At 44.7% G+C, this 16100-nt stretch overlaps 1 protein-coding gene and 1 long non-coding RNA gene across 4 annotated transcripts in view; one reads left to right on the forward strand and one right to left on the reverse strand.

Moving 5' to 3' along the window:
- The window catches only part of ME3 (malic enzyme 3), a 182887-nt gene that overhangs the window by 76988 nt on the left and 89799 nt on the right, over positions 1 to 16100 (reverse strand). For all 3 annotated transcript variants that reach the window (XM_074956276.1, XM_074956294.1, XM_074956286.1), the window contains exons 2-3: positions 11337 to 11470; positions 9248 to 9397 (exon numbers count right to left, since the gene is read on the reverse strand). In XM_074956276.1, the coding sequence (XP_074812377.1) occupies positions 9248 to 9397; positions 11337 to 11470 (284 nt within the window). The remainder of the gene's footprint in view (positions 1 to 9247; positions 9398 to 11336; positions 11471 to 16100) is intronic.
- On the forward strand, positions 399 to 8938 carry LOC141981467 (uncharacterized). Its single transcript, XR_012637789.1, has 3 exons — positions 399 to 467; positions 7165 to 7248; positions 8827 to 8938. It is a non-coding gene; the product is annotated as an uncharacterized LOC141981467 (long non-coding RNA).

A 16100-nucleotide genomic window follows, 5' to 3' on the forward strand; every position in this document is an offset into this window, starting at 1 on the left:
GCCACTGGTCCCAGTAGCCAACATTGCCCAGGGGCTGAAGGACATGGCTGGATCCCAAAGTACAGGACTGCAGGACCTGCTGGTCTAACAGAAGCATGTTTTGCAGGAGGGCATTCTGGGTCAGGATAGTGTCCTGCATCTCTCTGTCATTTTCCATGCTCTCCTTTGCCATGATGATGCTGGCCTTAGCCACTGCCATGTTTTCCCTGGTCACTGCAATATTGTCCTTGGCCACTACCACAATTTCCAGGACAGCTGCATCTGCCTCTCCCGCTGAGTCCTCTTGTGCAGTCTCCACCTCTCAGCCAGCCTGGTTTTCCTCTGTGACTCAGCTATGAGTTGTGCAAACATGTTGTCACGAATCTTCCTTTTCCTCCCCCTCAGGTTGGCCAGACCGTCAGCAGTGTGTAGAGGCCCTGGCCTTGATGATCTGTCTCTCCCCAGTCTTTGGGGGAAGCTGAGGGATGGTAAGTGGTCTGCTTGTTCAGAGGGTGCTGGGTGCATCTGGATTTCAGTCTACTGTATCTGCTGTCATGCTGCTAGGGGTGGGGTTGGGTGGTCAGAGCTATGTTCCCGGTTCGATTTTGCAGATTTGTTGGCACACTGGAGGTGCTGAAGTAAAGGGGGCACTGGGGAGGCATTGGGGGTGAGCTGGATAGTAATCCCCTCTACATCCCCTTTCAGCCTGACTCTCCAACTTAGGGTGACCAGATATCCCAATATTATCGGGATCGTCACGATATTAGGGGCTTTGTCTTATATAAGGAACTATTATCTCACTCCCTTCCCGATTTTTCACTCTTCCTATCTGGTCACCCTAATGTGACCCCGCGTAGTGAGGAGGTGTGGTTTCCCTCCCGGACAGACAGGAAGAGAACTGCGACTGCCCCCTGTGGGCAGAACTGGGATATCCGTGGCTGCCCTGCCAGAAGCGGAGGGGTGGGACAGGAAGTGGAACTATAAAAGCCCTCCAGCTCAGTAGGTGAAGAGCTGCCAGAGGAGCAGGATGTCTTCCCCTCACTGCTGGAGCTTGGAGCCGACAGAGGCAACTACAGCGCCAGAGACCCGGAGGAATTACCAGACACCAGGAGCGCCGAGGAGCTGTTGGGGCTGCCACTTGCCGTTTACCCTAGTGAAATGAATGACAACCCCAGAACCCAGGCACCCCTGGACTGGGAGTGTAGGAAGGAGCCCAGGGAAGCTGAATAGGGTTCGGCTGTGTGACTGACTACAAGCCGACCAGTGTGTTATGGCTGGATTTCCCCACTGACCCCTGGCGGATCACTCTGCCCCTATTAGGGCCCTGGGGTGGGACACAATGGAATGGGTGAGCCTGCGTCTGGCAGCCTCCCGACCTTTAGATCAAGAGGCCTGCATTGGTCTGGTGCCCATCCGAGCTAGGACGCCAGGTGGTTTATCTGGCTCTCCCATCAGAGAGACAATCTCCCCCTAGACTGATGAGCCGCTCCGCCTGACAGCAGGCCAGAGCCTCCTTACCTGATTGCTGCTCCGCCCTGAGTGAGGGCCCGGGGCAGACAGACTACTTACTGCTCTGCCTGACCACAGGTCAGAGCCCCTTACCGGATTGCTGCTCCACCCTGATTGAGGGCCCCGGGCAGACGGACTTACTACGGTGCTGCCTGACTGCAAGCTACAGCCTTTACTTGAGTACGGCCTCATCCTGATTGAAGGCTCTGGGCTATAGACTTGCCGCCACCCGGCCTGACTGCGGGCTAGACCCATTAACTGTGTGCTGCCCCCGCGCTGGCTGAGTGTCGGGGCTACCAGACCCAACTGATACCCAGCCTGGAGTGAAGGCTAGGGCCTATTAACTGTTAGCTAATTCCCCCTGAACGGAGTCGCTCTAGGAGCATCGCAGCGAGGGGGCGTGGTCTCCCTCCCTAACAGATGGGGAGAGAACCATGACTGCCTTACAGCCCGCCATGTAAAAGCCCTGTTAGAGAACCATATTACCATCCTGTAATGACCAGGGTGGCCGAGCAGTTTTGTAACAGGGCTATAACGTGGTTGGTTTTGCCCACGTAGGTAGATTTCTGAAGTGCTCATTATCATAGCTGTGATAGATTTGGAGCTGCCCTATAATAATTTATGAATTCTGTATGTTGGCCTGGTTCTTGGGTTATTTACTGTGTGACTATGCGAGTATGGGTTATCTCAATAGAGGGCTGTCCGCGCGGAAAGAGACAGGAAGGAAAATAATGGTTCAAGATAGCCACCTCTCAGCAAACACTTAAAGAGTTATTGAGAGACAAGCTTTGATGATTTTGCCTCTTCTCCAGCTATCCTACAAAACTGATTTTGACCAAGACAGGCAGAAACCAGAGTACACAGAACAACAACAACAAATCCTGGGAAGATTAAAGTGACCCTTTCCCAAGAGAGGCAGTAGTTATTCAGGAGAACCAGATTTGGACAGGACATGGTTGGGAGTGTCTGAAGTTTTTAAACTAAGTGCTGGGGGAAAGCCTACAGGCGCGGAGGAGCACATGGTTTGGACATCCTTTAGGGGAGGATCTATTAATAGAGAATCTCTATGTCCTAGTGAGGACAAGAGGATGGAAAATGATAAAATGCAGGCAGGGTCTGATCAGAAACAGTCAAATAAAAAAGAGTCCCATTCAATTACATCATGTAATGGCACACAGCTAAAAGGAGACAAGTTTTTTAAGTGCTTATATACCAATGCTAGAAGTCTAAATAACAAAATGGGTGAACTAGAGTGCCTCATATTAAATGAGGATATTGATATAATAGGCATCACAGAAACTTGGTGGAATGAGGATAATCAATGGATATAGTAATACCAGGGTACAAAATATATCATAAGGACAGAATAGGTCGTGCTGGTGGGGGAGCGGCATTATATGTGAAAGAAAGCGTAGAATCAAATGAAGTAAAAATCGTAAATGAATCAAATTGTACCATAGAATCTCTATGGACAGAAATTCCATGCTCTAATAAGAAGAATATAGCAGTAGGGATATATTACCGACCACCTGACCAGCCTGGTGATAGGGACTGTGAACTACTCAGGGAGATTAGAGAGGCTATTAAAATAAAAAACTCAATAATAATAATGGGGGATTTCAATTATCCTCATATTGACTGGGTACACGTCACCTCAGGATGGGATACAGAGATAAAGTTTCTTAACACCTTAAATGACTGCTTCTTGGAGCAGCTGGTCCTGGAACCCACCAGAGGAGAGGCAATTCTTGATTTAGTCCTAAGTGGAGCACAGAATCTGGTCCAAGAGGTGAAAATAGCTGAGCCGCTTGGTAATAGTGACCATAATATAATTAAATTTAATATCCCTGTGGCAGGAAAAACACCACAGTGGCCCAACCTTGTAGCACTTAATTTCAGAAAGGGGAACTACACAAAAATGAGGAGGTTAGTTAAACAGAAATTAAAGGGTACAGGGCCAAAAGTGAAATCCCTGCAAGCTGCATGGAAACTTTTTAAAGACCATAATAGAGGCTCAACTTAAATGTATACCCCAAATTAAAAAACATAGTAAGAGAACCAAAAAAGAGCCACCGTGGCTAAACAACAAAGTAAAAGAAGGAGTGAGAGGCAAAAAGGCATCCTTTAAAAAGTAGAAGTTAAATCCTAGTGAGGAAAATAGAAACACTGGCAAATGACATGTAAAAATACAATTAGGAAAGCCAGAAAAGAATTTGAGGAACAGTTAGCCAAAGACTCAAAAAATAAGAGAAATATTTTTTTTAAGTACATCAGAAGCAGGAAGCCTGTTAAACAACCAGTACGGCCATTGGACAATCGAGGTGCTAAAGGAGCACTCAAGGACGATAAGGCCATTGTGGAGAAACTAAATGAATTCTTTGCATTGGCCTTCATGGCTGAGGATGTGAGGGAGATTCCCAAACCTAAGCCATTCTTTTTAGGTGACAGATCTGAGGAACTGTCCCAGACTGAGGTATCATTAGAGGAGGTTTTGGAACAAATTGATGAATTAAACAGCAATAAGTCACCAGGACCAGATGGTATTCACTCAAGAGTGCTGAAGGAACTCAAATGTGAAATTGCAGAACTACTAACTGTAGTCTGTAACCTATCATTTAAATCAGCTTCTGTATCAGATGACTGGAGGACAGCTAATGTGACACCAATTTTTAAAAAGGGCTCCAGAGGCGATCCCAGCAATTACAGGCCTGTAAGCCTGACTTCAGTACCGGGCAAACTGGTTGAAACTATAATAAAGAACAATATTGTCAGACATATAGATGAACATAATTTGTTGAGGAAGAGTCAACATGGTTTTAGTAAAGGGAAGTCATGCCTCACCAATCTACTAGAATTCTTTGAGGGGGTCAACAAGCATGTGGACCAAGGGGATCCAGTGGATATAGTGTACTTAGATTTTCAGAAAGCCTTTGACAAGGCCCCTCACCAAAGGCTCTTACGCAAAGTAAGCTGTCATGGGGTAAGAGGGAAGGTGCTCTCATGGATTGGTAACTGGTTAAAAGATAGGAAACAAGGGTAGGAATAAATGGTCAGTTTTCAGAATGGAGAGAGGTAAATAGTGGCGTCCCCCAGGGGTCTGTTCTGGGACCACTCCTATTCAACATATTCATAAATGATCTGGAAAAAGGGGTAAACAATGAGGTGGCAACATTTGCAGATGATACATAATTACTAAAGATAGTTAAGACACAGGCAGACTACAAAGAGCTACAAAAGGATCTCTCAAAACTGGGTGACTGGGCAACAAAATGGCAGATGAAATTTTATGTTGATAAATGCAAAGTAATGGAAAGCATAATCCTATACATATAAAATGATGGGGTCTAAATTAGCTGTTACCACTCAAGAAAGAGATCTTGGAGTCATTGTGGATAGTTCTCTGAAAACATCCACTCAATGTGCAGCGGCAGTCAAAAAAGTGAACAGAATGCTGGGAATCATTAAGAAAGGGATAGATAATAGGACAGAAAATATCATGTTGCCTCTATATAAATCCATGGTATGTACACATCTTGAATACTGCATGCAGATGTGGTCGCCCCATCTCAAAAAAGATATATTGGAATTGCAAAAGGTTCAGAAAAGGGCAACAAAAATGATTAGGTGTATGGAATGGCTTCTGTATAAGGAAAGATTAATAAGACTGGGACTTTTCAGCTTGGAAAAGAAACGTCTAAGGGGAAATATGATTGAGGTCTATAAAATCATGACTGGTGTAGACAAAGTAGATAAGGAAGTGTTGTTTTCTGCTTCTCATAACACAAGAACAAATTAAATGAATAGGCAGCCGGTTTAAAACAAAGAAGAGGAAGTATTTCTTCACACAACACACAGTCAAACTGTGGAACTCTTTGCCAGAGGACGTTGTGAAGGCCAAGACTATAACAGGGTTCAAAAAAGAACTAGGTAAATTCATGGAGGACAGGTCCATCAATGGCTATTAGCCAGGATGGGCAGGAATGGTGTCCCTAGACTCTGTTTTCCAGAAGCTGGAAATGGGCGACAGGGCATAAATCACTTGATGATTATCTGTTCTGTTCATTCCCTCTGGGGCACCTGGCATTGGCCATTGCGTGAAGACAGGATACTGGGCTAGATGGACCTTTGATCTGACCCAGTATGGCTGTTCTTATGTAGGTGCCATCAGGGGATGGAAAGACTGTAGGTGTGATAGACATGCACGTAGACTATTTGTGGTTTAAAAACTTTTTTCTCCAGAAGTCTTGGTTCTACTGCTAAAGGAACAATATTTTGGGTTAATATGGCTGCCTGGTCACTGTCTTCACCACTGGCCACATATTTGTGCAGGGAAGAACCACAGGTGCCTAAACCCAGTCAGATCCACTGGGTAAGCACAGCTGATACACAGGGTATCTGTAGCCCAAGTCTTGTTCTAGGAGTGGGAGAACTGCAAACTTCCACCCCAGGATAGATTACACTTGATGGGGTAGAGTCAGAAAGACCAGAAAAAGGACATAGGAGCAGCTAGTCCTGTAACCATGACAATAGTATCTAGGAGACCAGGCAAGACTTAAACTTGCCTGTGATCCTGGAAAGTCTCATTCTTCTCAGATACCATTTCAGTTTGCTTGCACAGTTCAGCATAACCATACTGCAAGTGGTAGAAACCCAAATTCTTTTCAAGAGTTAAACCTTAATTCCCCTGCTCCCATCAAATTTTGAGGATCCCGCTCCCAGTGATTTCAACCGAGAAGTACTGGCATGCTGCATTGAGCCAAATATTCCCTCAATCCAACCCCTTTGCTCCACAAGTTCCTCCACAGGACAAAGTAATTTTTACTACCACACAATTATAATCAGATCGGAATAAGAACAACAGCAAAAAATGAACGTTTCTCATGTGAATCTCATCACTTTAAATAATAAAATAGGAATTTTTCTTGTTGGAAGAATGACTGTGTAAATATGACTTGGGAAAACAACCTTTATCAAAGTAAAAACTGAAATTAGACTGCAGCTCGCAGTATATCAGTAGAGAAAACGTATCCTTTGTAAAATAAGAAATCAACTGCAATCAGGGCATTATGGTTTCCCCTTTTCTGCAGAAGCCACAGGCTGGAATCCATAACAGTTCCTTGCCTAAGTTCAACAGAGACTCTTTGCAATGGGACACCAGTGCATGACAGCAGATGTTCTTACCACAGTGGCAAAATAATGTAGGTTTTAAAAAATGAGTTATAGGAAGGGAATTCCTCCAACAGCAACAACTGCACAAAATCCTGCATGAGGAAAGATACTGCTGCTTTCCCTGAGATAACAAGGGCTTTGGGAACAGAATTGAGGACAAGCCAAAGACATGGTTTAATCTCAGTGTTTGTTGTGTAGACTTTAAATCAAACTGCTCAAAGGTGGAGGCAGTGTGGTCTAGCAGCGTGACCATGGGACTTAAGGTCAGGAGCTCCCAGTTCTAACCTTGGTTGGTGAAAAGCCAACAATTGGCTGTGAATAGTGTAACAGTCCTTGTCTCAGAGTGCTCACAGGTAGAACTATCCAGGGGGAGGGGTTACTTTAGGTTCTTTTCCCTAATTCTTTAGGACCAGATTGAGGATATGCTTACACTACAGCAGCACATCAGCTGTAGCATCGTAGTGTCGATGCTTCCTAAATTGATGGAAGGTGTTTTTTTTTCTCTAGATGCAGTTAACCCACCTCACTGCGAGGTGGTAGCTAAGGCAACAGAACAATTCTTCTGTCGACCTAGCGGCATCTATACCAGAGGTAAGATCGACCTAACTACTACACTCAGGGCAGAACATTTTCCATAGCCCTGAGCGAGGTGACTAAGTCAATCTAATTTTTAAGGGTAGACCGGGCCTGAGACTTTACATCTCGTCACGTGTAAGGGGCAGCACACCACAGGTCCTTCTCTTGTTCCCCTGTGCTTCAGGGCAGAGGGGTGGGGATGGGGAAGCAATCTGTCAGCTAGGATGGTCAGCACAGATTACTTCACCTTCTTCACTGCACACTGGCTCAGCACAGCTGGCCAATGAGTTTGGGGCTCAGGAGGGAAATTAAGTCTCACCGTACCCCTGGGTGGTGGGTGAAGCTTCCCCTTGGGGAGGTTAATCCCTTGCCCTGTCTCTTCTGACTGAGGCCCAGCCTCTTCCTGCCAAGGCCACACCCTGCTCTCTGCACTCAGGCCCCCCACCATGGCCCCGGCCAAGAGACTGGCTGGGGTGGGGCTGATAGCTTGGGCAGAGCTCTGGGAGGGGGCGGGGATGAGAGCTCGGCCCTGGCCGGAGCTATGACCCCAGATCCCTTTCCCCCCCAGCCCCAAATTGGCTGGGGCCCCTGGGCATGGGCCCCATGTGCCTGTGCAGTAATCCGCCACTGCCCGTCGCAGCACAAGGTTTGGCGAGGCTTAGACTCCCCACGCCTCTGTTATGTGCCACCCATGCCCCAACCTCTGTCCAGTGGAGGCAGAGGGAACAGCAATCCCATTCAACCTGCTTTCTCACACACAGAGCAGCGAGCTGGGTAATCCGCTTAAGGGAGTAGGGTGGCCTTACATTTCTGCATGGCATCACACACACAAATGAATCCTGTCCCTAATCTTACTCAAGGCCTCACTTCCTCAAGGCCTTCCTCATACAGTACCTTCTGAGTATGTCTACACCGCACCCAGGAGTGAACCTCCCAGCCAGGGTCCACAGACATGTGGTAGCCGGGCTTGTGCTTGCACCTTAAAAATAGCCCTGCAGATCTTGCTTTGATGTTGAGGCTCCCCACAGGCTTCAGAGCCTGAGCGCCAGCCCATGCTGTACTGTCTGTACAGTTATTTTCAGAGCAATAGTACAAGGCCTGTTAGCACGAGTCTGCAGAGCCAGGCTAGGAGAATCACTCTCAGATCCAATATAGACATGCCTACAGTGACCTTGGGCCAGTCACATAATGTCTGCCTCAGTTTCCCCACCTGCGATATAGGGGTCATACTCCTCATCCACCATCACTTGGGGTGCAGTGAAGGTGAAAATAGAAAGTGATATATATAATAATTATTATTATTATGTCACTCCTTTATTAGATGCTGATATTCTTGTAATACAAGTCTTTATAGTAAAGCCTATGTTTTTAGCCTTGTGATATATTTGGAGGATGGAAAAATAAGACACTTTATAGGAAAACTTGAATCTTCACTATTGAACTTTCAGGAAAGCACTAAAACCTTCATAGCTAACAACTATAATTAGAGCATTAGCTAATCAAAATGATTTATTTTTTAAAACTATATTATTACAAGGAATCATGCAGAATATTTCCCCCTAAAAATGCACTTTGCTGTGCAATCCTTTGCAGGGCATATGAAACGACGCAGGTTCTCCGAGTCACCAAGAGGTATTTAAAACCCAAATGTTCCTCAAAGGGCCGTGCTGTCAAAAGAACTTCAGTGCTATGGAGACAGCAGAGGAGAGAAAGGAGGGCAGGGAGAGGAAGGGTGTGGCTTCAGAGTGACATTTGTGGCTAAATTACACAGACTGTACAGTACTGTTTCAGAACAAAACCACCCTCTGTTCACAGTTTACAGGAAGACAACAGAGTTACTCCCGGCTACCCAGCTTGTCATTAAAAGCACAACAGCACAAACTGTTTGATAGCCCATCTTTTGATCAAGAATCAAATTTTATTTTTGCTGGGCCGCCCACAGAAATATGGGTGTTCAATACAAAGATACATTCACATCCAATTAAAGAAGGGAAAAAATAGTCAGTCTACTCACCGCGGCCTTCTGAAAGCTAGACCATACTGCTGACAGGCCAGGCCGACGGTGGGAGTATAAACTATGGGCATGAATCTCTCAGTGTCTGAGGTCAGCACTCTGTAGAAAAGCTTCTCATTTCTGTCTTGCAGTGTCATAAGAATAATGTATCTAAAAAACAAAAACAACAAAACCCAGATAGACACATCAAAGAACCTGGGTGTGGACAATTCCACCAATGCTGCGCATGACTGACGAAGCTAATGGCATCTAGATTCATAATGTCTCACTTGCTAAGAATGCAGGACACTCCCACAAGGGCCAAGTACTAGTCTTTGGATGGGCAGCTCAAGCCTGAGGTTCCAGAGGTACTCAGCATCCATAGCCCCATTGCCTTCGACAGGAGAGGTGCATGTTCAGTACCTCTGAAAATCAGAACCTGCAGTATCCTCAGGATCTTCTGGATTTGCAGCACAAACATCGCTAAATGAGGAGGATGAGAAGAACTATGCTGAAGGCATGGTTATGAGGGCCAGTGCCGGAATTAATCTATATCTGATTTAAATTTATCAAGTGGTCTGCGTGCTATACATATTTTAAAGACTACACATATGCAAACTGCAATAGATTCGTATTCCTAAAATTCTCCAATCTACCCCCAATAAAATTTCTGCCCATCCACCCACAGTCTTCAACACACATCAGCCTTCAAACCTTACATACCCCAATCAGCCTATCCCCTTAGAAAGAGCCTGGGAAGATATTAGTGTTAAAAATGAAGGAGGATAGTTAAATTCCATTCCAAAAAAAGAAGCACTAAAATAATAATAATTTTAAAAATGAGGTAATAAAAAAAAAAGTTAGGTCACCTCTGTAACCTTAACTTTGCCCACCTGTGCATATGCATCATGACACAGTCTTAGATGATCACATATTATTTTTTGTGTAGGATGTAGGATTTGCTGATGTGCTTGAGTTATGTCAAAACATCTCCCCTATACTCTCTTCTTTCCTGAAAATGATTCCCGGGCTGAGAATGAATTTGTCTGAAAAGTGAAAGTCTGAAAAAATTCTAAGCAACTGGAAAGGACCCACTTAGAATGGAAAAGTCCAAACTTAACCATACTATCTGTTCAGGGCCTAATCCTGCAAAATAGAGCATGTGGGCAAACTGCTGGGCTCCTCATAGTCATCGCAGTCTGCCTGCAAGCTACACAATGCAAGACTGGTGCCTAAGTCTATGATAAAGATGGGCCAATGCAGCAGAAGTGCTAAGCCAGAAAGCAGGGTACAATTTGTCTGAATTTCTCAGTCGCCAGGCCAGCAACAGTGATGTAAAAGCAAAACACACAGCCACTGGGGAAAGGACGCACCGAACATTTTCCCACAGTAACTCTTATGAGTAAGGATATGATTTCGTCACGGAGGTCACAGATTCCGTGACTTTAACGGACCTCTGTGACTTCTTCAGCTTCAGCCCCACCGCCTGCAGTAGCGGGGCTGGAAGAGCTGTCAGCCCCTGCCACAGCAGTCAGGCTCAAGATGTCATTCGCCCCCAGACAGGTCGTGGGCTTCTGTGAATTTTTGCTTATTGCCCATGACCTGTCTGTGACTTTTACTAAAAATAATCGTGACAAAATCGTAACCTTACTTATGAGCTATACTGAAAGTGATGGTGGGTTAGGAACAGGAGGAGAAGCAAATATTTACCACTGCATAGGATTTTTACATTTCTCTTATCTGCTGGCAGCTTCTTTTTGTTCTTCCATCAGGCATTTTTCTGAACATGCTGATAGATAGACAGAGTTAAGTGAACCCACTATGTTAGCGATCATGTTGTGTGTAGTGTCATATCGGAGACATATGTCATATGGGAGACATATGTCATATGGGAGACAACTGGAGTGAACAGAGGAGATACTGGGCAGGCTAGAATAGACACAACTGGCAAACTGTTAGTTAACAGAGTATCCTTAGCTGGAAGAGCAGTGATTCTGAAGAAGGGCTCTGAGCACGTAAGGCTTAAAACGGGATCCTCACATCTCCATGCGGGTTGTAAAGACCACAGTCCCAGCCAAAAATTGAAAATGGAAAGACTTTTTCAACATACTTGTCTAGATCACTGGATTTGGTCTCGTAGCTTTTCATGACACGGAGAACTTGAACATCTTGGCTCAAGAAGCATGGAGGAAGCAAACCATGAATTCCAAGTTGAAGCCTCTCTTCAAGTGTAAAGGCCATCCCCTAGGAAAGAAAGGCGAAGGCATATTTAAATAACGGAATATATCATAGTCTGCTCTTACCACCACGGTGACCCCTCTTCAGAATAATCTGCAGAGGAGCCTATCTTAGTAAAAAAATATCATCCAAGGCACTTGCAAAAGGTGTCCTTCTACATCGACTAAACTGTAATTCTACACACATTTATTATGGCAAATAAATAGGTTAGTACAACTGAAAATAAAAAGAAGTAGACACTGATATAGAAATAAAAATAGAAACTTTAATACGGGAGGACCTGAGGTGAGCTCTTCCACAATCATGTGTGTCTGGCACACTCCTCTGGAGGAGCTACCATGGGACAGAGTTTAAGCTAGGACACGGGACTGGATAGACCATTTCTCTGGTCTAATAGCACCTCTGACCCCTGTTTATACAGTAGTAGTGCACTCCAGATGGATATGCAAAAAATGGATTATAAAACAATGGAAAGAGACTAAGATCTTCTGAGGGCAGTCCAAAAAATATTTCCCCAAAAAGCGTGCCTGATATTGCCCAACTACAACAGGAAGAAAAGTGTGTTTTTCTCCTTTGTACTTTTGACATTTGTTCTCCAAACCTGTGAGGCTTCTGAAATAATAGAGAATAAAATCAACATTGGACACCAGCTCTAAGGCAGTCCTGGGCTTTACAATGAAAATATTGTGGCACAGCAGGGAAAAGGCTCACAGCTACTACAAATGTCAAAGTTTAGCTACAATGGATGGCAAAGAAAGAGACAGTCACAAGTTCAAGCCATCTATTTCCTACAAATACAGAGGAGTAAAGAGGCCAGCAGAAATTTCAGCATTAAAGCAAGGCTTGAAAAACCCACATGCCCAAACAGAGTGATCCATTTGGAGGGACTTATTAAGGTTTGGGAGCAAAGCAGCTGATTTCATCCCCAGAGGGAAAGGGACAAACCTAGAAACAAAGAAATCCAGTGGCTGCTGCTCCTTTAGAAGCAAACTGGGTATAGTTACTGGCATAGCTATGTCTGTTAGGAATGTGATTTTTTAAAAATCAATATAGTTATGCCGGTAAAAACCCTAGCGTAGACACAATTATACCTGTATAATGTGCTTTATACCAGTATAGCTTATTTTGCTTCACTGAACTAGAATATGCTATATTGATATAGGAACTTTTATACTGGAATAATTGCATCTACACTAGGGTTTGTTTGTTTGGGGTTTTTTCATTTGTTTTTTTGCTGCTTTAACTATAGTTACAGCAGTAAAAGTTTGCAATGTAGGGAAGGCCCCAGTCACACAAGGAGGAGTCTATGGCAAAGCTGGGAATAAAACCCAGGCTGCCAATCCTCTGGGAGCATTGCTCCAGTAAGGTTATTAGAAGGCCTAAAAGTAGGTCTGTGCAAAGAACCCCTTGGTAAAACGGTTCTATGCACCGAGTTAATACATCACAGAATAAACTTGGAAACAGACAACGTCCCGGATCAAAAGCTTTGATTCACTGAGGTTTTTTGTTTTGTTTTTGAGATTCAAGAGTTCTGCCTAAAAGCCATATTGCATGGGTCATTTTTCTTGTGTTGATATCATTGGTAATTAGCTACTTCCTAAAAGAGCTAAAACCAATCAACAAGCATTCTGATCATTTTACAAAACATATGGAAAATGAATCATTGTAGTGGATGGCTATCACTTCATGAAAAATAAAACAAAAAACAAATGGGAAAATCCAACCACTAGCAAAGCACAACATTACAAGGAAACTTGTTGTGGGGGGTATTGCTGAAGATTCTAGCTCTGGTTAAGCCTCAGATGTTTAGATGATCATGATGGTCCCTTTTGACTTAGTCTGTGAGTCTATGTTCACATCCTCTCTTATCTGAGAGGGCATTTAACCAGTAGATAGCAGCTTCTTTGCAACTGAATCCCATTCCCCATTTTCAAAGACTGGAAAAGGAAGATACAAAATGTCAGTTACAGCAAAACTACAGGGCCTGATCCTACTACTACTAACAGGAGCTGGATCAGGCTGTTGGAGTCTGACCCTATAGGGAGCCAAGTGTTATGCTGAGGGCATGCAGAGACGTTCGATAAAAACATAAAAATGCTCTTGCTGGAACTTCTCCATGAAACATAACTTTATTTTTTAGACTCTAGAATGATAATACACAAGAACTTCAAAACAGAAAGAGACAAAGCAGGCTGCTCCCTAGAACAGAGAGGCACGTTACTCCTCTTTACTGTAGGCTGTCTGCCTGCTTAGCAGACTCTGATTGCACACCTCCTTTCAGAGCCCCCTTACTGCAAACAGGACCAAGAAACCCCAGAGAATTTAAAGTAATGAATCACAATCTTAACACAGTTTTCAATATACACCACTGAGCACCCACAATACCCATTAAAAATCAAAGCCAGATCTAGGTGCTCAGCACCTCTCTAGATCAAGGCCTTAATTTGCATTGTCTTTCAAAAGCTCTGTATCCTACAGTGCAACTAATTCCCACAGTACCTAGCAGTCCAGGGGCTGCTTGGGTGGCAGGACCAGTGATTCTGCTGTTGCAGGGAGCCATGGGCCAGTGCTTAGGAACCATGGCACAGAATGGCAATTTCCTAGTCTGATGAGAGCAATGTGATTGGCAATGAACATGGGTGAAATTTATTTACCTTCCCAATCCAATGGGGACAGAATTCGTCCTGTAACCCACAAGCAGGTCTGTAGTGATACCGTTCCAGTCTATGGGCTGCAAGAGTGGCCAAAACTCCTCTGCAACCAATATTTGGTCAAGCTTATGGGAAAGCCTTACTGAATGTAATGAACTAAAAACAACTGGGTTCTACATAGACATTTAATAGGGTTCTATAGATGCTATTTAAAACCTGTAGAGAATAACGTCCTTTCCATAGGTATTTGGACCTATAAAATTCTGTAGCAGGGCTATACTTAGATTGTAAGCTCCTTGGGGCAGGAACTGTCCTTTTGGTCCATTTGTACAGCACCTAGCACAATGAGTCTTGGTCCATGACTGGGGCACCTAGGTGCATGCAATAATTAAATAAAATAATAATAATAATAATAAATCTCTATTAAATTCAAATAATAAATTCAAAGGCTATTGTTTTCTGCTATGGTCAATAGCATTTTCCATAAGGGGCCTCCTCCTCTGACCCCCTCTGCACCAGCCAACTAAAGGTGGGTGCAGAGTACCACTTCATCATGCATGGGAAGGGGGAGGGATGGCGACCACACCTTGCACAGCTCCTGTCACTCCCCAGTTCTTTCCCTGCAGAGCTCTATGGAAAAGCTGTAGTGGCACAGAGGGGCTTGCACAAGCCCTCCCTTGCCCTATAAGAATTGTGTTTTTTAATTATATATTGCCTGAGTGGCGTGTGAGCCCCCAGTTCAGGGAGGCTAGCCACACAGCCCTGCCCCTTCCACCGGAGGCCCCCTCCTTACTGCCTCCCCATCCGCCGGAGCCCCAAGCGCCCCCCCTCGAGATTGGAGGAGCCCCGGTCGAACCGCTCAGGGCTACTGGCTCTCCCCAGCATCGGGCCAGCTGCAGCACCAGCCACAGCCCCCGCCGGCCACCCCCAGCCCCAGCCCCAACCCCAGCAACAGAACACTGGCCAGCCCCAGCGCCAGATTGCTGTCTGCCCCCAGCGCGGGCCCAGCGCCGGGCCACTGGCCTCCGGCCACAGCTGAGCTCCCGTCAGCTTGGGGGAAAGGGTGGAGCATGGGCAGGGCCAGGGCTTGACTTAGGGGAGGCTTAGCCTCCCCTGGCATATTATACCCACTGTCCATGATATATTATTTGCATAACATGGATCGAAGGAGCACGAAGGACACAGGGATGAGCGCCCTCTGGTTTCTTGTATCTTGTGGAGTATTGGCCATTTTGATTTTTTAGTAAAAACTAAAAAAAAAAAAAAAAAAAAAAAAAAGACAGTACTTGTTGCTTCTGGATTTTCAGGTGCCTTGCCTCAGCATGTTTTGAGATCTCCTCTGAAACCCAGAAGAATTTCCCATGACACATTCCCACTGATTATTGTTGTGCAAACCTTTTGTTGACCATGATTTACAAAATCCCTTTTACTTTCTCTCTCTGGGTTCAAATCCCACGATCCTGGTCATCCCTTCTTTACAAACTGGTGCAATAGTTGTTGGTTTCTAATCCAGTCATACAGTTTGCTCCTTCCTCTCCCACGGAAACTAGGAACTTTCAAAAATGATCATTAAGCAGCTCAATTTTTCATTTGCTTTGTAAAGATCTTTAGTACAAATATCGGAGTCTGGGGATTTAACTACAGTAAGATCTGTTGATCTAATTATGGCATCAAGTGTATTAACTGCCATTGGGGCTGTAATAATAATTATTGCTTTGTGCAAGTTTGATTTATCTGGTTGGGCTACAACCACAGGACCAAATACTGCTCTCGTTTATACCAGTTCCACAGCAGTGCAACTCCAAAGACTTCAGTGCAGTTACTCCTCATTTATGTTGATGTAAATGAGCACAGAATTGGGCCTATAAATTAAGAGAAGGTCCCTGTCCCAAAGTGCTTGCAGGCTAAGGGCTCGATCCTACAAACTCACCACAGTAAGCATTTCCATGATCAGAATATCCCTATCATTAGATGTGAAACGACGA

Source organism: Natator depressus, chromosome 1, assembly GCF_965152275.1.
Source record: "Natator depressus isolate rNatDep1 chromosome 1, rNatDep2.hap1, whole genome shotgun sequence".
Taxonomy (NCBI): Eukaryota; Metazoa; Chordata; order Testudines; family Cheloniidae; genus Natator; species Natator depressus.